This window comes from Fulmarus glacialis, unplaced genomic scaffold (genome assembly GCF_000690835.1).
Source record: "Fulmarus glacialis isolate BGI_N327 unplaced genomic scaffold, ASM69083v1 scaffold6230, whole genome shotgun sequence".
Taxonomy (NCBI): Eukaryota; Metazoa; Chordata; class Aves; order Procellariiformes; family Procellariidae; genus Fulmarus; species Fulmarus glacialis.
The window spans coordinates 78,740-100,301 of record NW_009188303.1 but is presented as its reverse complement, the minus strand read 5'-3'; the positions used below and the strand labels follow the sequence as shown (position 1 = coordinate 100,301).

General features: G+C 36.6%; 1 protein-coding gene across 1 annotated transcript in view; it reads right to left on the bottom strand.

The window, feature by feature from the left end:
• The window catches only part of ERC1 (ELKS/RAB6-interacting/CAST family member 1), a gene marked incomplete at its 5' end in the record, with an annotated part of 203,483 nt that overhangs the window by 106,435 nt on the left and 75,486 nt on the right, over window positions 1-21,562 (bottom strand). Inside the window, one exon of the mRNA XM_009578108.1 lies at window positions 10,281-10,412. Coding sequence (XP_009576403.1) covers window positions 10,281-10,412 — 132 coding nt within the window. The remainder of the gene's footprint in view (window positions 1-10,280; window positions 10,413-21,562) is intronic.

Below are 21,562 nucleotides of genomic sequence, written 5' to 3'. Positions count from 1 at the left end.
CCCTACACTATACATATCACCCTATATAACTGTTTCTCTTGTTCTGTGTGGTCACTGTTAATGAACATTGGCATAAGATCCCATGCAGATAAGTGAAAAACTTTTTTTCTTTTTTTTTTCACTAGTTGAAATTCCTTACTTGAAGACCCTATCTAAAGACACTCAGAAATAAACACAGCAGAATATTTTGCAACAATTAAGATGTTTCTATACATCACATTTACTTCTATCTCAAAAAGGATGCCAGATTTACAGCACCCCTTTTGCCAAGGTCAACTGTGTATAGTATTAGAGGACTGTGGCACACAGAGAAGAGTTCTGTTTTGTTCACAATAAAGAGGGGAGTTAGTGTCAAAGCTGTGAAAATGGCTGGTGGATTATCAGTTCTCCAGAGAAAAGGCAGGATCTTCTGATCATCTGAAATATACAGCAGTAACTTTAGGGATGAACTTTGTGTTTCTTTACCTTAGTGTGTGACTTTATTAAGTCTTTGTGCCTTTGATTTTTAGGTTGTTAGAATTTTGTACATTCAGCATCCCTGATAAAATACAGTGTTTCGGTGGCTTAAAAGAACTGGTGCCACTGTCCCATTCTTAGATTATGAATTGGGAAAAAGGAGAGGAGAAAGATAGAGAGAACAAAAGACTATGGTCTGAAAAGCTGCAGGATACTGTAGTTGAATGCAGATTTTCTTATCACTGTGAAAGTGAGATACTTAGACAGCTGATGTCTCTTGTTTCCATGAGTTGGTATCTCAGCAAAAACTTTCATTATAAAAAAAGCATCTGATAACGAAGAACAGTTAATGCTCTGTGTTGCTCCTTACTGCCTCCACTGATGGCTCTAGGCAATGAAGAGCACTAATATTAGACTGACCCGATGATATCTGACATTACAATGTCACTCCTGCAGAACTCACAGAAATAGAAATACAGGAGTCTTTGTCAACGAGTACGTTACTTGAGCATCAATCAAGACTGCTTTTTGCTCATACTCTGAGAGCAGTGAGCTCTTGTATGAAGGAGGAGGAATCAAAATTCACAGATGTTTGGAAAAGAGAAAGCTCCTGAGTCACCAGACTTCAGGACTGGGTAAGTCACAGCTGTGTCCTATTAGGATGTTTGGAGGAAGCTTTGACAGTTGTATCTCCTAAACGAGGGCCATAAGCCATATAAATAAGCAACAGCCTACTGCTGGGACAAGAGCTCTTGAGAAGGAAGCAATAATTGTCTCTGCTTAACACATACAAAATGAGTCAGGCCTGGAAAAAATAAGTGAAAAACTGAATTCTGATTTCTATTGAGGACAGAAACCTGTTGTCGTCTCTGGTATCTGAAAACTACAACAAGTTACAATTTTATTTCTGCATTTCCCTCAACTGGAACCATTATCTGATGAAGTATTCTCATTATGCTTTTTCACCCTTGCAACCATACCAAAGGAAGCTGTCCTGTTTTATTTTACATGGCTCTACAGTCTTAGGAAACTGTCTTGCATTTATCTTCTGTGGCTAGCAGTGAATCTCTCCAGCCCCTTGGGAACACAGCAGCAATTGCTATTTCAAGGGATAACAAACAATTCAAGGGATAACAATCTTTCAAAAAACCCAGATTTTGATCACCATTTAAAAATCTCTACAAAGGCAGAGAGACTAGAATTTAGCACATTTAGCACATTCTGCATAGTTTTGCACACACTCATTTAGCACAATTTCTTGCATCCAAACAAAATCTCTAGAACTATGGTTAATTCATGATACTCCAGCCACAACGCTAAACATGGACATCTTCAAAATAACTTGACATTTCTTAAGGTACATCTACTCCATGATTGACACTAAGATAGCAGTAGCAATTGGGACAAAGGAAGCCTTTCAGCTCGGACTAATTGCCCAAGGATTTCAGCAGTTTTTCACAAGCTTTCTGTAGATCATGCTGATTACCATTTTGTTACATTTTAGACAGTTTCAGGTTAACTAGGATATGTCACATGGCAGACAGTTTAGACATAATTGAATAATATTCGAAGTAAATATTTAATGCTGTGCTACATAGCATAGCATAGGTTGTCACTTTATATAGCACTGACTGATTCTCCAAAGAGAAAAATTCTGGGGTACTGTATTAACTCACTACAAGTAGTGAAAAAATAGTACGCTAATTCCACATACAACTTTAACACTCTTTTCCCAAGTGACGTTAAGGATCAAGAACACAAATACATGAAAGCACAGATATTATGTAAAAGCACATGCATTGCCACATGAAGGTTGAACACGTCGCTAACTGAAGAAGTACAGTCTCGCTGGCAAGCTCAGGAAAGTTTCCACCTCTACTAACTTGTGGAAGCAAATCTTTAGCATTGTAGTTAACAGAAAGCAACTAGCAGAACCTAGCCATCATAACTAAAAAGTAATCCCAACATACTGAGCCAAGTGAACTCGGGCTGAAACTCAGTGAAGGGTTTGAAGGAATCTGATGGTAAAGAGCAGTACAGCAAATTCTGGAAGCTTTTGTGTGAGTAGGCAATGTTTCAAAAAGAAGAAGCATCCTCAATTTAATGAACCTCAAGTCCGTTACTCTGTTGTGTTTTTCTATATAGGAGAATGGTCTGGAGAGGAATACAATTTCTTTTCTTGCACTTCATGGATTTTGGGGAAAAATCGATTATGTCAGAAAAAGAGTATATATTTTTAAATTTATGAATCTAATGTACAAGTCTAATGAACTTTTCTAATGCTCTAATCTACATATTATTGTATCACACTTGCATCTAGGATCACAGCTAAAGAACACAACTGGAAAATGGAAAAGAAATTCCAAATGTAAAAAGCACAAGACTAGCTTTAAACAAATATTAACACAAGTATTTGCTTGGGTCCTCACAATTCCAAGCAAGCATTAATGTAACCAAATCTGCATGACTTTCTCCTTCAAACCAGACTTGAAGGCAACTCAACACTTTGATTTTCTCTTGAGCCACAACAAATAAAATACTATCTAGAGGTAGGTACTTGAGAAAATAACATAACAAGTAGAGAGATGCCAAGATAGAGCTTTGGCTAGAATACTTGACTGTAATAGAAGGCATAATGTGAAATGACTATTTATCTGTGAAACAATAAAATGAGATAAAATGATCTTAAAATCAGCATTTGCACCAAATTTCTATATAATAGTTTCCATCAGTATTTCTCATTTCATTAAATGAAAAGGTGACTTATAGGGAGAAATGCTCAATGTATATTTTGAACAGAGGTTAATTATCCTTTCAGTGCCCCCAATTCTCCTAAAAGTCATCAAATTTTGCTCACTTTGCAATCTTAAACGAGTGCAACAAATCAAACAAAACCAAAAGATTTAGAAGTTTTTCCCCCTATAATGTTAGAAAACCACCTCTGTCCCAAAGTCTTTGGGCATGATTTTCTATTAATCGTTTTTATTCCTACTCATTCTTCTCTACTGGACGCAAGAAAAAAAAAATCCCCCAAGCCCGCAGCTGGGCAGAGCTGAACACATCTAAGACAGAAAAGAAAAAAAATTCCACTCTGTTACACCTCTTAAAAGGTACGTTACTGAACATAGAAGGAAATACATACTGAATCACCCTTCCCATGTAAGGAGGTGACTCAATAAAATCTGGGTATTTTTAAAGGAAGGGGCTACGTAATCCATTTAAATACCTGGGGAGAAGAAGTAACTTTAAGGAGAAGTAGTGCTTCTAAAAAAGACTGCAAACATATTCATTAACAAGGACACAGTGCACAGTCAACTTTGCCTAGCCAAAATGCTTTCTCTAACCAAAGGAAAATAATCAGACAAAAGAACGAAAAAAAAAAAAAATCTCTCTCGAAAAACAATGGCAAGACTATACTTCAGGCTGACAACTGAGTTAAAAAGCTCTTAAAACAATTTATATCAGTAAAAGAAATTAAAATATAAGTTTTTAGTATAGATTTTTTACTTAATATGAATTAAATACACAAATGACTTTGTACATGTATGTATATACATACACTCAAAAACCAAAATGAGTTTGGCAGACTTTTATAGAAAGGAGCTTTGCAGAAAATATTGAAGAGAAGTTCAGCCAAAGAGAACGTGTAAACTGCCTAGAAAAATCAGTGGGAAGCAATGAGGCTGCAGCACCTTCACCCCCAAACCATACCTTGGATTACTGCCCTGATCTCCAATCACTTGGTTTATCAAACTTCTCATTAGGAGATACAGAAGAAGAGACAAAAACATTCATTAAAAGCAAACTGTTCAGCATCTGTTGCAGAGCAGTCAGAATTCTGATGTTTCTATGGTGCTTAGAAAGCACCTGTAGGTAAGTGGTTCATGAGAAATTCCACTTATATTTTCCATTTACAGGAAGGAAGTAACTTAATGTGTCAGAATTTGTGCTGTGAAATAATTCCAACACTCAATATATTTTAGAAAACATTTTAGATCTATTTCAGTAACAATGCTCAGCCAAAAGGGTCTGTGTTTTAATTTATTTTGCATTTTTAGAAGATACTTGATAGGATAGGGTCTAATATATAATAATTCTCTTGTAAATGTAGTTTCTATTCTTACAAGAAAAGGTAGTCTAAGTAATATATGCTAGAAGGACCAGAATGGTGGTTTGATGGAAGTGCAAGTAAGAGGTATCATTCAAAACTTGGCTAGAATTTCTGTACTGTAACTTACGGGTAAAAGAGAACAGGCTCTTGGAGGCTATACTCTATATTCAAACCTCTGCAGACCTTGTACTTACAATAGGGAAATCCTCGTGAACAGGAGATGGGGAAAAAGGAGAGAACTGTGAAGGCGGTTCTAGTTGAGTTATTAACCTATTTCATATTTATTTTTCCTTAATAAACAGATATGAATTTTTAAGTGATAGAGAATTTCAGGAGTCTTGTTATCAACATATTTTACATGTAATATGTGCCTTTTTTTTTCCTGCTGAAATAACTTATAAGATAGTGGGAGAAGGGAATTAGCATAAGAAAATACATTTAAACAATACATTACCATTACAATATTCAGTAATTAATTTTTTCTCAAAAGGCAAAGCAGAGAAACCTGCCCTGTGTAGGATAAAAAGATACAGTGTATGAACATAGATATAGCTATTTATAGGTCTACATACTTAACCTCATTTAAAATTTCCCACTGAGAACTGTAACTTCAAAAAAGTTGATGGAAGGTGTCAAGATCAGACTGCCAACTCAGAAATTTCAGTTTAAGTAACTACTTCAGGAAGGAAGGAAAGAACAAGTAATGGCCAGTATTTCATGCTTTTATTGGCCATAACATTTTAGGGTAAGGAGTTAGATGTTAGCTGATACTATATAGGGAGTGCATTTTAGCAGGAGTTGATATTCATGAGAGAACAGAGCTGCACTACTATCAGCAGAAATACAATTTAAAATTGTAAAACCTACTGCTTTTCAAATTTGAAGGAAATAAGATAGAGAAACATATGTTGTGGTCAGGCAGTGCACGATCTCACTCATAGAAATAGCAGCGTATTGTAAGGGCCACAATAACAGCTTCTGGTAAAAATATTTTTAGTAATATTGCTTAGTAATAACACTAAGCAATTCCTGCCTCCACTTCTCAGTCCTGCCCCCACAGTTTAATGCTTCCTCAGATGTGCCTCGAGTTCTGTGTGGGGATCCATGAACCAGATCAGCAAATTGGTCCACATGAAAAAATTCCTTCAAAAATAAGACAATTATTATCATGAATTAGGTCACTGCTCCATTTTTCAGCATGGCCCCAGAAAGACCCAGGCTGGGAAAATTGAAGGGATGTGCAGTGAAGTAAGGGGATGAAAGTGAGCGAAGAGAGGGAGGGCATAAGCATCTTAGGTCAGTACACATTTGTGAACTATGCCCTCCAATAATCAAGGCTCAAAATGCAAGTAATTCTTATATTGGGCTCCTTGAGCCAAGGACCTGACATTACTTATTATTGATTGACACTGAATCACAGAATCTGAACTTCTGTTTCACTTTGTTCCACAAAAAGGGCCTTATTCTTCCATGAAGATCGAAACATGTTTCCAGCATTGTTCTGGGAATGGTGCTGATTATGACTAAGTTGATATATAAGAGAACCTCGTGCCTCCTGCTGCAGGAGGAGAGATGGTAAGATGCACTAGAACAGTGAAAGAAAGTTTGTGACCAAAACAGGGCCTTTTGTCAAAGAAGATCTCCAGCAGTTTCTCCTAGGGAAGTAAAACTACCACTGTATTTTTGAGCAGAGAAAAACTTAAATTTAATTCTTTTTTTTTTTTTTCCTGAGGAACATAACAATAGCTTTAGTGAAGTAAACTCAGATTTGGTTAATTCAGAAAAAGTGCCTGGATCTACATTTGTTTTTGCCATCTCTAATAGAAAGACTTTTATTATAGAAGTGTTTATCCGAGAAATCGTACCTTCAGCCTTATGGAGAGTACTTAAAAAGAAGTCTCCATACACCTTCTGACCTTCAGTCTAGTGGGATCAGCTGCAGTAGCACTTAACCCCACAGCTGTAAGGAATTTACAGTAATATTTACATACAGGATTCAGCAAGTGCACGAACAAAACCAGGTGAATATGTTAGAAAGAAAGAACTTGAAGAACTTCCAAGTCTTTGTATCGTGTAAGACTCCCTCATCTGCTTTCTGTATGGCAGCGTTTCTGTTATAGAGAACAATAAGGTTAATAAAACTACGCCCAATGCAATGGGTGCATTGCTCCCAGCAGGAAATGCCTGATTTTATTTTTGTGATAGATGAAAGAAAGAACAAGTCTAAGATCCTGAAATAAACAGAAAGCTTTAGTCAGCTGGAGACATCTTACCATATATAGATGGCATATTAACACAGTTAACCCACTGCCACAGTTAATACACACTGCCAGGATATTTTCAAACACTCGATTAAAGACAGCAAGATTTTAATCTGAAATGGTTATCTGAGAAACATGAAATCCTGAGTAGCTTCATGGACACTGTAATTCAAACCTGAAGCCTGTAAAATAGCAGGAAATCATACATCATGAGATAATGGAGGGTAGGATTACACAACACAGGGCTACGAAAACAACATTAAATATTGGGGCAGAGGTACACACACATGAGATGTCCTCATACCTTGAACCACTTAAAGCCAACATGGTTGACCTCATGCACTGATTCATTAAACAGCTTCAGACAGGCAGTGAAGTGGCAGAATGGTAGAAAACAAGATAAAAGAAGAGAGGAAAGAAAAAGCGTGCAATTAAAAGCAGATTATAATCAGTTTGGACAACATTAACATTTTAAAATCACACATATCATTCATACTTGGTCGAAGAATGATCCTAACCTATTATTGTTTGTAAAAATCAAAGGATTTGCCATTAATATTGTATAGAAAACAGAGCCTTGCATTTTAGAACTCCAAAGCTATCTAAGGGTGTCTTTCCCAATTCTATAAAGAACCTCCACAGAACATAATAGAACAAAGAGGGCATTCTTTTAAAGTAATTGAAGGAATATGAAATGAAAAACGTTTGAAGAAAAGTCTCCTCCTCACCTTGGAAAAACAGCTACTTGCCATCACTCTATTACTCGACTGTATTTAACTGACACCAAAACAAAATCCTATTGGACAATATGGGGCACAGCAGCTCTCCCAGTGCTGACTGGAACAAGACAATCCAGTTTCTTTTCCTTTGTGCCGTCCTGTTGGTCATATTTTAAAAACTATAATTGGTCAGAGCTGGCAGTTTAGTTCTTCTGTTGGAGTAAGACACTGCTGTCAATCAGTGACGGTATAGACGCTGACTTTTCCCTTTTCCGATCCTGCTGCTTTCAACCCATCCTTCTTTCTACTCCTCACTTCTGCACAAACTACTACATCCAGATTAATTTCTTTTTCACAATGCTGTTGCCCACCATATTCCACCAATATTTTCCCACAAATCTTACTCCTCTTGCCTCTCTTCCTCTCCTCTCAGTCTCTCTCACTGATCCTTATGGCTTATTGACCCTCAGGCTGCACATTCCCCTGCCTTGCTCATCTTTCAGATTGCACACCCAGTTCCAGCTCTCTATTCACCAGCTATTTCCCTTTTTCACCAAGCTCTGACCATCTGATCTCATTGTGTGCCTCTCATCAGGCTTTGCTGGTGAATTCTTTTGAAAAGCCTGCTTACTGCCAAACCTGAAATTTGTGCATATTCCCAAAGCACTATTCTCTTTCGATATCCTTGTTTTAGGATTCCTCGTATATAAATAAAACTTTACTTACATGACAACAGTTCCCGATTTTACTAACCCAGACTTATCTTTCTCCTCTCCAGAATAAACCTGTTGCCAACAGCTCACAGTAGACTGACATCTATGGGGAGCTCATGCTGAATAGGCTAAAAAGGCATCCTCCTTTCCATCCTGTGACTGAAATCTTCTTCACTACTTCATTTCTTTTCATATAGGACAGAACTTTCATATTTTTGTTAATCTTGATAGTATCTTTGACTCAAACCTCCTTTAAAAGGTTATTTTTAAAAACTTGCAGAATTTCTTTTATGGAGTATCTCTAAGACTTTCCTGACTACATCTATGTGTCTGGATCTATGCAAAAATCTCTCTTGTGAAGATTGTGCCCATTTCCGCAGTAATCTCCTTGTCTGTAGCTTTGATCGTGTTTACGCTACTAGCATGCCTCTTTGCTAGTGAATCAAATGTAACCTACTCATCCTTTGCAAACTGTACTCCACCCACCTTTCACTTTCAATACTGAGATGACCTGTGATCATCCTCTAATACAAGCCTACATTGTGCGCGCATAAAATTGGTAAATGTTCATCTTTGTCCTTACTTCCCCAACTTCAGATACTTCTAACCCCTACAAAATTAACACACTCTACCTTCTTCAGAACATTGCCTCAAAAAATTCTCTAAACCTTATACATCTTGTTCTGCGTTTCGAGCACAGACATCACAAAACGGTGAGTTCTATGGGCTTCTAGGTGCTCAAAGAATATAAAAATGGTCACTTTGTCTTGCAACAAAGAAATTAAAACATTATGACATCCTAGGCATCAAATCACACACTGTTTTGTTTACTTTTGCATCTCAGCATAGAACCTGCTCCTTTTTGAGATATATATTTTCCTTTCAAGAAGATCTAATTCTTGATGTGGTATTCACTACCTAGTTAACACTCCTATTTCATGCAATTTTTTTTCAAGACTACAAGAAGTTTGGAAAGAAGGCATTCTTGAAAGTGAACTCCATAACATTGCCTAGGATCTTAGGGTACAGCAACCAGAATTATCCTCAATATGTCTATCAGCAAACAGCTGAGCTTGACTTTAGCCTAAAGAGAAACAGTTGCTTTCTTCCTGAAAACTTGTATTACTACTAAGATATTTATATCTTCTTTTTAGTTAAAGTATGTGATATAAGAATATATGTTGGAAAAAACCTCTTAAAACGTTTTGAAGTGCAGTTAGTCAGAACTTTTTTTATTTAAACAACAAAGAGAAAGAGATCATGCCATTGCAATGCAACTGACCAAATGCTCCTGTTTGCTAATTACGGTCAAGTAAGGAACAGTGAAAAAACACTGAAGAGGCTCACAAAAAGCACAATAAGAATGCCAGATTCAGCTTCTGCTTCAAAAGCTTTATCAAAATCTCATGCAATTTTATTCACTACTTATGGTGTGTTTTCTTGATGATTACTTACGTGAGTTAAAATCAGGCACATACATGACTGAAGAGTATCTCGTCAGTGGCACAGAATCAATTCATGCATAAAACTTCACACTTGTGGCTTTAACACACAAATGTGTATTTTCTGTGTGTATGCTTGGCCCAAGCCAAGGGATTTGTCTCTTTATCCAGTTGTTTTGCAAGTGCAACGAGACTGTGGGCCATAAACACAACTATGCTAATAAAAATCATTGTTTTTAAATACATTCAATGAACAACACAGTGAACTGAAGTATGCTTACACATAGCAAGATAGCTTTGACAGGCAAGACAGATCAGAAGAGTTACTACTTAAAATAATATTTTAAAGCTCAGGATACCTTATATTTCTTTTTAATTTCAATAAAATCTTACCTATGAAATACAACTTATCATGAAGGCTTTGCAGACTTTATGAGTTCTGTTACCTAATGTTAGAACAGAGATACAGGATCATCAAACAAAACCAGCTGTGTTTCACAGTAAAGCAGGGAAAATAGTACTTTACTGTCTGGTTACTTTCCTAAGAGGACTACCAGTGACTTTATAAGATTGCAGACCTGTTTCTCAGCATTGATCCTGGCTGACTCCTCTTGTGCTAGCACCATTTCCCGCTCTGCAGTTATCTGAACACTTTCTCTGAGTGCCTCTTCCAATTCTTCAATCCGATCATCCTTTTTACGTAGATTGTCCTGGAAAATGACGGGAGACTAGGTGAAGACGACTTGTTTGGAACTACAGCCTTTTAATCAACCAAGTTTTACGCCAACCAAAATGTGTTTCTCCCTCCCAAGGCGCAACTGCAGGCAAATTATCTTCATACAAAGAAAAGAAAGATGAAGTGATGCAAGAGTAGGAGGAAGACCACAGTAAAGAGAAGGAGAAAGCTAGCAAAGCAGAACCTCAAAGCAAGAGTGCCTGCCCTCCATGTTGGATATACCACATTCTTGTCAGATTATACAGCATAGATAAGCGAAGGTTGTTGGTAAATAAAGATTAGTAAGCAGTTCCAAAGAAGCATAGAAGGCAGAATTGGTGGGAAGGTAGCAGGCATTCAGCATCGCCCATTTGCTCACGCATTCACCAGCAGGCGTGGTAAGAAGGGAAACATAGCGCTGCAGTTTGGAATTTGCCATTTCCAGGCTAAGGGGGAGAAAAGCAAACATTAACCCAACAGAGTTTTCCATTGTTCGGATTAAGTCTTTAAGGAAGTTTTTCATCAAAAACTCTCTAGGAATTATGAAGGGTTCATCTGGGCTGTCTGAATCTCAGACATTCACGTATCAAGACTATCTTAAAATTTATTCTTCGATTAAGAGCATCTTCACAGTTACAAGTGCAGATGTCCCACCTATATTCAAAGACCATTGAAGAAATCTGTATTGCTCCTCAGAAAATATACTGTTTTATTGGTTTATACAAACAGTATAACTTAGAAAAATTATATACAAAATTAATGGTATTGTCATTTGTAAAGGAGACCCTCCTTACTTTAATGTTGCTAGGAAAATAAACGTGTATCTCCAGCTCCTGCTGTAGCAGCTTGGACAAAAGACTGCAAAAGACTGCAAACAGGCTGTCCTGCCAGGTATATATGAACGTCTTAGACCATGGCTGCTTAAGAAATCCATCAGAAATGAGCAGCTCAATGGAAGATTTCTGCATTTCTTGTCTTGCAGATTGGTTTAGATCATAGGGTTTGGATGCGATATTAATGTACATTTAAGTTACCACATGGACTTTTTAGCCATCTCAGCAGCAGTGGAAGAATCAAAAATGTTTCCCTTTGTTTTTTGCATTTTGCTTTTTGTCAGATTTACCCTTTCGTCTTCTGTCCTTTTGTGTTTAGGACTGAAATTTTCCACTGTTTCTCTGAAAGTGTTTCACACCATACAAAAAATGGAAAAAGATGACTCACTTGGAAAAAATTTGACCTTGCAACCTTCATAATGCAAAAATTAGTCATTGCAGTTTAAAGAATGAACCTGACTTATTTCTTAATTCCTGCTTTCTAGGACTTGGGATACATCACCAAGGATACTTGTTGTAAGAACACCATTTCTGGCAGTCTCAAAACTGCCACTTTCAATGAGAGTGTTCCAGCAGAGATGCAAAGCTTTGTATCAGACCAGTGCAAGACCTCTGGCACCACTGCCCTTGCGTAGAGAAAGGCTAGTATTCAACCACTAGCACATGCAACAGTATTTGTTAGGCTTTACAGGCAGAAGAGCTTTCTGCTGATGGTTACTTTCCAAAGTGGATTCACAGGGCAAGTAATTGCTGATTTCTAAAGCAACAAACAGAGAGATCTTCACTTCAAAAACAGGAGTTGCAGAATATGTTTTCATACTTTCTCAATCTTTCTGAAACACTGATAATATCTTCCAAAACTACTTTATGGTTATGATTAGCCTAGCTGAAGACTCATCAAAAAGATGAGTAACAAGTTTACAAAAAGCTCAGCACAGAATATTAACCGTGCCAGACATGAAAAATACTTACTTGCCTATCTGCATTACACAGTAAATATCGACTGTACTTCTTGATATATTATTCATGGATAGCTAAGGAAGTGTGGAAGTGTATCTCTCCATTTCAAACAACAGAAGTGGGAATGGTTCATTTGAACAGCTGCATGTAAAATGGAAACTGCTTTAAAATAAGAATGCAAAATAAAACATTCTAACACATAAGATATGTCCACTCTTCATCCAAGGCAAACATTTAAGAGGTGAATTCGACACTGTATTAACCGTGACACCATGTAGTGCTCTATTCAGACAGGTGAATAGAGGTACGGGAGGAAGAGCAATTGATGGTACCAAAATTGATCAAGACAGTGCCACATTACCTGCACTTGAAAAGTCTGCAGTCATATATAACTACTTTCCCTAAAACAATACGCAAACTTTAACATATATGCTAGAGGGTTGCAAGTGAAAAAAATCCAGTGCTGACTTACAAACAACTGCCTAGAAATAATGATCTTTTAACTTTAGTCTAATACAATAACCCATCCAGTAAGAACAGATAAAAGTTTTCACTTTCTGTCTCAGACAAACCTACTTAAAAGATGTGCAAGTTTACTCTTGTAAGATGTCACAATGTGCATAACCACTTCAAAAACCCACACCCATGCCTGGTAGGAGTAGCAGATTGTTGCTTAGCCAGACAGCACCTCCACTAGTGCAGAATAGTCTCAAGACTTGTGAATAGTTATTTTGTTTCTAGCTCTTTGATCATGACTAATTGATTAGCATTTGAATTATTCTTTTTTAAAATACAAGCTGCTCTTTCAAACAAAACATACTAATAGAGAAAAAGTAAATAAAAGCAAACTAGCATTTGCCTTTTAACATACTAGCATGTTTTTCCAATTGTTTGGCTCTAAACTCTGAAATATGACAGGCTTATGCAGACCTTCAACCTGTGCTGCTGCTGCTTTCCTCTTTTTAGTTGCATGAAGTATTCTATCTTTATTGTGATAAGCATTAAATTCTGGAGAAAAACTTCTGTTAATTATAACTACAATTATAATTTTTTTTCCTGCAGTCCTTTTTTCCAAGAACTAGAGTGCAACTTGAGTTGCTTCATATATACATTAGAATGTGACATTGAGGGCAAATTTATCTTCATGTATTTTGATAAAATTGCAGAATGATAAACAGTGGCAGTCTCCTTTCATGAAGCTTACACAGATGATTATTCAGGAAGGAAAAAAAAATATTACTTACCTGTACAGTAACTGGATTCTTCAAGATGTATTACCTACCCAAATATCTCCACGACCTTCCCTCCCTCTCCTCCTGAGTCCCATATGTACAAGATTCCACGGCAGAGATGGAATTAAACTGGGATAGATGAGATAGCTCTGCCTTTATGCTCACATAGAAAATGAAAAACCCATTCAACACTGCAGGAGTGCCAAGAGTTCAGGCACAATAAAAATTTTTGCTACCCATACTATGATCCTGTAGCTGATTCGTATGCAAAACTCATTCTAATACATGTCTGCCTGAAAGCCTGAAAGGAAAAGGAGGTGTGACTGATACACATTTCTGGGCTTTTTCTTTCACTTCAGGAAGGAAGTGGTAGGATGTCCAAGTGATGCATGTTAAAAGGATGTATCAATTTAATCTATCCTGCATTCATGTGATGTGTAATCTGCCATGAAGTTTTATGAAAGTGCATGAAATAGGATATGAGTTTTCACCGAGGCATTTAGGTTCAATTAAATCTGAGGTATCCTGGCAAACTTCTTCGTAACTGTGTCTTAAACTAGACTCACAAAGGTCTTTATGGCCTAATTTCACTCTTTGAATTGGAATTAAGGTGGATTTCTCTAGTTAACTCTTGGGAAAGATTAGTTAACAGTTTGAGAAGGCAATGAAATGCTTCTTTTAACTGTTAAGAATATTTCTAGGACTAGCCATAAAGATGATTTTCATACAATCCCGAAATTAATGCAATAGCACATTTTGCCTGTGTGCTTTCATAGACCAGAAGGGAAGAACACAGTACCAGAAGTGTTTCGAACTAGGAATCAATTATTTCTTAAACAATGAAATCATTACATTATTACAAGCATTTATTCCTGTGAACTATTGCTCTTTCTTACCATGTATTTCCTCAAGAAGTCATAACCTAGATAAAGAATCTAATGATAATGATCTCAGTCCATTCTAGATTGAATAAAACTCTCCCCAGAAAGAAAAATCCTCATTTGTGAACTGACCTTCCGCTAGGTAAGTGGAACCTGGGAACTCAGGACTGTCAGCTGCCTCAAGTACTACTTAAAGCTTCCCCCTGGATACAAGCTGTCATTTAGTTACTGATACAACAAATTCTTCACCAACATTTGGAGGCAGCCCATCTACAAATGTTAGGAATTTTTCACAGTTAAAAAATACGAGGGCTTGATTAACTGCAATTCTAAAGTGCATGCTGGTTGATTAATATGAAAAATTGAAATCTTACTAAGTTTCTTCCATAAAGTTCCCTTGCTTCCTGTCTTCAGCCACAACCAGTATCAAATGTGAAGAGGAAATATTGGTTCTACTGTAGTCAGCCCATTACTAAGGACTTCTGGTTTGCCATCCCAGGAGTCTACCAAAAATTGGTTCTACTGTAGTCAGCCCATTACTGAGGACTTCTAGTTTGCCATCTCAGGAGTCTACCAAAAGATGCCGCAAGACTCTCACTAGATCATGGAAGGTGGGTTTCTGCAGTGTTGATTGAACTGAACCCAGAAGGAAAGGTGCTATGCCAAAATCAGAAGGCTACTCTTCAGAAGAGGACAATTGATGAAAATAAATCGATTTGTTAATTAATCTCTGCTTTTCTCTGAAAAATACTTGTAAAAACCTGCAGACCTTTTTAAGAAGGTCCTGAAGCTTAAAGGGAATATACAATGTGGGGGTACCAAAAGGTGGTATTACAGTTTCATTTGATTTCAGAAGCAAACAATCATAGGGACTTAAAGTTCAGGTGAGAATGGTGAATCTCTTTCATTTGGTTCCACATGCTGATCAACTACTTGAAGAAGTCTCTGAACACGAAAAGCATGCAAAATTGTCACTCATAAATGGAGAAATACCTCTTACACTGATGAGACAATACTTTGACTTAATGGGTTTTCAAGGATACACATTGGGTAAACGCTGAAGGCCAGAACACCGTGGTACATAACCAGAATGCTAGTTACAATAGAATCTAGCTCAAAAAGAGTGTTTGGGGTCCCTGTGCAACTCATCCAAAGCAGGAGATGTCAATGGTGAATTGTTTCTCTCTCTGTATTCATTACCATTTGCTGAAGAAGATGGCAATAAAAAAAAAAAGCATGCTGTCTTGAAGAGTGGAATAAAAGAAGACTTCATAAATTTCTGAAGAAGGAAATACCTTTAGGCTAGTGTATAGCTTGGTATCAAGATGTAGCATGAACCACAAATAAACATAGATCCAATACTAAAGATTCTGAAAATAAAGTAACAGAAAGGCAAACTACCATGTAAACAGCTGTTACTATATATATTGCTGGGCATGAACAAACTGTGGTGTTTATAGAAGAACTACAAATGCTAATGTTGCATACAACTGTCTTGATACCCTCAATTGGTAAAAGAACAAGTATTGGGGGTTACCTGTGATGGGGAAACCTCTGTCTGTCTAGGCAGAAGCTAAGTATATCCGAGTATTACGTTTATATGAAGTCCCTGTTTCTCACAGAGTGAGCCAAAAAGGGCTTTTTCATAAGTACAGGAACAGCATATGTAATTATCATGAGTTCCTGAATGAAAGGAACAGCCTGAGAGCTGAAGAGACAGAAACTGCCAAGCAGGAGCTCCTCGACCAATGTTTCCTCATCTTTGGAGAGATCAGACCTGAGATGCACGATGACTATCTCATTAGGACAACATATGTCAACATCTGGAAAATTGTATCTGCCAAATAAGACACATGGATTGGAATTCAAGCCTGACAAGTTGCATAAATGCAGAAAAATAACTACAGGAGGCAAAAGGAGAAAAACTGCAGTAGAAGAATTTCATTCCACTAGGGGTTGAGAGGTAAGTGCAACAAAGCTGGCCACAGCACTGCATATGTCACACTGAAAACACGAGGGACAGCTGAAAGCAATGAGTACATTCTCCGAAGAGTTCCACAATGGAAAAAGAGAAGACATGTAAATCCAGAATATGCGTGCACTTGTGGATCATCAGTTGCAGAAAGAACAAAAATATATTTATAGGAAAAAGAAAAAATGGATAAAAATTATTTCCAGACATGATCAATATATTGAGCCAGTGCATTAAAATTAGCATGGTGAAAAAAAAAATAAGGAAGCCAACAGTTTATGAGAAACGGCCAGTGATTTTTCTTTTGAAATAGAAAGGCAGAAAATGGAGTGGTGTTTGGACAGCATTGTCCCTTGAGTATCATTGCTGCAGTGCAGGAAAACACTCAAGCGTGATGCAGGACTATAAATGATGCTGCTGACAAAAATATCTGCTCTTGTGTACACGGGAAGGATGCACACTTTAAAAGTTATATGTATGGACAATCACTTGAAAGAAAATCATAAAACGTGCTCAACTACAGAAGTTAATAAAATACAAAGAACAAAAACAGGCAGGCAGCTGCTTTACCCTGCACAAAGTCCGTGTGGGGTACCTCATTAAAGAAGAAAGAAAATACCTCAACCAAATAAGTAAAATACGTCTGTAAAATAACATGACAAATTTATGATGGGAAACATGTTGGTATCAAGATTACTTATATAGACGCTAACTGAAGTGGTAAGCATCTGTAAAAAAAATGCTCTTCTCCACATGCTAAGAAAATAAATATAGAACTAATTCATCCACCAGAAGTTATGTGAACTCATTTCTGTTCCTACACATAGACGTCACAACGAAGCAGCAGAAAAATACAGACAAAATGGCAATGCAATACAATGACAATAGCACTGAATAACAGCTATCACTAAAAGAAATAATTTTGAGGTATATCAAGATATAAATAATGTTCCATATGTGACATATGTATAATCCTAAGGGCAAAACATGCATGCATTTGCCCCTAAAACATATTTACATGGGAAAAAAAACCCACAAATCCATGAAAATTGGGAAAGAAATATACCAACTCTAAAGACAGATCGTAACAGATAGTATTCAGATACATATATATTACTCTTAATGGCTCTCATTTAAATGAAAGGGAAGTGACGGGGGAGAAAAAAAATCTTAGTGAAAACTTAGTGAAGAGAAATACTTAATTTTTCACTGTCTATTTCTTGAACACATATAAAGTCCTTAACAAAACTTGTGCATATTGCTAGTATTGCCTGAAAATTGCTACAAATGTATTGTATACATTTGTATACATTGTATGCATTGCATAATGTTTATAAACATTATACAGTATGTCTACAAAAATGTATGAACAACTCCAGCCATTGACATTTTTTTTGTTCCAAGAAATTTTATGTGTTACCACTCAGGTGTGTTACTTTCAAAAAGTGTTTCCAAAATATATCGCAGTTTTGTCCAACATAGGAGCAATGTGGAATACACAGAGCTTGCGGTAACAATAAGAAAGGATCCTAATCAATACTAGTTGAATTATGTCCATCATAAAGCTCTGTAATTCCAATATCTTTCTCTGCTACTGAAGAGGAACTCCATTGCAATCTAGATTATTTGTACATTTCTTGAAAGACAACGGAGAGGAAGGAGAAGAAAAGAACAAACAGTTATAGATACTATTACACAGGCCTAAAAGGGAAAGGCAGAACTGATTATTCCTACGAGAAACTGGCAACGTCTCTTCCTGATAGCTACCATGCTTTTGACACTTCTTTCCTGTTACTCTAAGCTTGGCGCTCCCAACACAGCAATCAGTTAGGTATGTTAGTTTTCTATAGGCACTTTTCATTAGCAACAACCTAGACAGACTAAAGTACCTTGCCAATACTAACAACCAGGTTTACCATTTAGCACCTCACGCAGGGTGCCAACAGCTTTAACAGTTTGCTTCAGCTGTTGCAAATTACCACATTTGTATTTTTTAAAACCTACAGGGATGGTGCTTCTATCTAACTACAGTGGGTCACTGCACGGACTATTGGAGTGAGACCCAAGGCTGACAATACAGCTGTGAAAATGTTCTGAAGTGAGCAAAAGCAATAGATATCTGTAATTGTTATGGGGTTTTTTTGTTTGTGTGTTTTTTTGTTTGGTTGTTTTTTTGTTGTTGTTTTGGATGATTTTTTTTTTTTTTGAGAGGCTAATTGGGGAAATGGTACTGTAAAAAGATTTCTTTTTCACACATAAATCAATACTATGACTCAAGACTCCTAAACTGACATGGGATTACAGCAAAAAACAGTGGCAGTTTCAACTAAGTGCACTGTTAATACGAAGCTCGAACCCATACGTTATTCCCTTGATACAGCCCTATTCCTCTGAACTCTCCTTGCCAATGTCAGTCCTGTCATCATCATTGTACTAATATATCACAGTAGTTGAAAGACCTGCCTTGCTGTGCTCATTTTCAATCATTCAGCAAAAAAGAGCAGCAGAAGTAGCACGCATGGACAGCCAGCTATAAAAGTTCACTTTCTCTTTTCTTCCCTCTTTTTCATAGCTGAACATATGACAAAAATTGCTAGTGATACAACACCACTGAGGAAATGTTTACTTAGCAGTTGATGCCATTGAATATCTCCCACTCTCTCAATTTCGAAGGGAATTGCTGCACTCACCTCTGGTCTCATACATTCATTTTAGTCTCTGATGCCTCTTTCTTGATTTTCATCATAGTAGAGTAGCTATTGTATTTGTGCTAGGAACTGCTTCCTTTAAAGCAGCCATCAGTTCCAGGATAGGACTAACAGTCTAGCGAAATGCTATTGCTAAACATTATTCATTTTACTTAATGTAAAAAATCCCCAACATTATTACCTTCACTCCACGCAGACGTTCTCCTAATTCCCCAACTTCAAACTAGAGATCATCAGAACAATTTCATGTCAGAATTAAATTATCAACATTTCTTACACCATCTGGGAACACCCCAACCCACCCGCAATCCCCCCTGGAAGCCAGATGCATCAAGTGAAGTTAATTTCAAAGAAAAGATCTGTCTTGATACCACCTGGATTCAGCTACTAACCAAATACACACATATTAATTCAGGGAAATGTTTTGCTTAAAATATTAAAAACTGGTTTCTGTTCTCAATACCTTGACCAGTAAATACATAGGTCAGCTTTACCACTGTATCTGAAAGTCTAAGGATACATTTGAAGACAGGAAATAAACATACCTATGACTTGGATACAATAACAGAAACTTTAAAAAATTTCAGCAAGAAAGGATCAGGAAGAACGGAATGACTTAGGTGTGCAGTAGCAGTCAATTCATATGCAGGTATGGAACATGAAACCTATTAGATACAATTGATAAGAACAGAATACTGAGAAGAAAAAGTAAAAACTGGACATTTAGATACTAACATCATCAGAAAACAATGAGTTTAAAAATACTGAAATGAAGTATTTGAAAAGAAAAGCTTCTTGGTGTATTTTCAGTGTTACACTGATAGTAGCATTTAAACAGGCAACATAGCATCACAACATTCATAAAAATTACCATTTAAATTCACTGGCATAAAAACCAAAAGGATAAGAAAGTGGAAACTCTTCATATTCTGTGAGATTCTCACTTCTCTGTATGAATTCCAATTGTTTCTATAAAAGCCTGAACTAGTTCAAAGGAAGGAGAAAAATAGTTATTGTTTTTCTTTCGCCCTAAATATTCCAAAACAATCATCTTTGTCCTCAGCCTGCAAAGCTGCAAAAAGTACTCCCTGGCTCTTGTCTTCACTCATTCTTTTCCATGTTCAAGTGTTTAAATTTATTTAATAACTGCTTGAACAGAAGCTCGTCCTTATGTTTACTATTTACTTCTTTTTCTTTACCTTTTCTACTTTTGCCATATCCTTTCTGTGGTGGATGGCCCACATCATTGCACATTATTCATGAGGTGAATGCACTGCTGATGTATACAGTGGCATAGTAGTATCTTCTGTTTTGTCATTTAACATTTCCCAACATTGTTTTTTTTAAATAGTTCTGCTAACCAATAGTATTTTCATGAAAATATTTATTCTAATTCCAAGATTGTTGTCATATGGTAATATAGCTAGATCAGAACTCATCACTGTGTACATATATTTAAGATTGTTTCTCCTGACATATATTAATATGTACTCATACTGAATTTCATCTGCTATTTTATCCATGAGTTAGCGTTATGAGATACTTGTGGAGCTATATAGGTTACCTTTCATTTAAATACCCTGAATAAATCAATAAATATAATTCAGAAATTTAGAGAACTTTAGTCTCATTTACAGAAAATACTACATTTGCTATTTTTAACCAGATACATTACCTCAGCATAAAACAATAACGGTTCCATAGCACTGGGACATAAAGACATATGCACGTACAATGCAAAAAACATTTACAGTTTAAGAATACTCAATGGTTCTTCAAAAGGAGGAAGAGAAAAGTACATGGGTGGTGACTGGCATGGAGAAGAAAGCTGTGCCCTAGAAGAGCATGGATAACTGTTGTTGGGACACTAAATTCCTTCAGCTTTTATTCCCTTGCTTTTCACACCCTGCTTTGGAAAACCATCTGACCTCAAAAATATCAAGACTTAGGCAGAATTCAAACACCAGCAACAAAAACAACACAATGTCCTAAACTGAATTTGTTGATGAATTTCAACTGACTATAGACATTTTCTGGAATGTTAAGGAGATCATCCTCCTTTAATCCTTAGTAAAAGACTAAGTGATACCAATATAGTTAGTTTTTCCCACCACCTGCATTCAGATCTGAGTGTACCTCAAACAAAATTCAACAGTTGAACGGAGTGGTGCTGACTTTTAGTATTTTACAACCTTCAGTCAGCTATGAATACACGATTTGCAGCCTAAGCCTCAATCCCAGCTAATATTTGCACATCACAGTAAGTTGTTCTGATATATCCTAAGAAAGTGTAAATTTTAGCCAAAGAGGAAGATTTAACAGGAAAAGTGCTAATTAAAGATGGAATAGTTTCTATAGGGGGGAAAAAAAAAAAAGTAGTTTAAAGGTGACAGCAATTTGGGCAATTTAGTAAGCAAGATTAAGGAAAAATACTGAGTTAGAATGAAGTGAATTAGGTTTATTACTACTTGAAATGAATTAGAGGAAATTTTTTAAAGGAAATGCTGAAGCATTTGTTGCCACAGGTATAGAACTAAAAAAAAATTCCATGTGTATTTT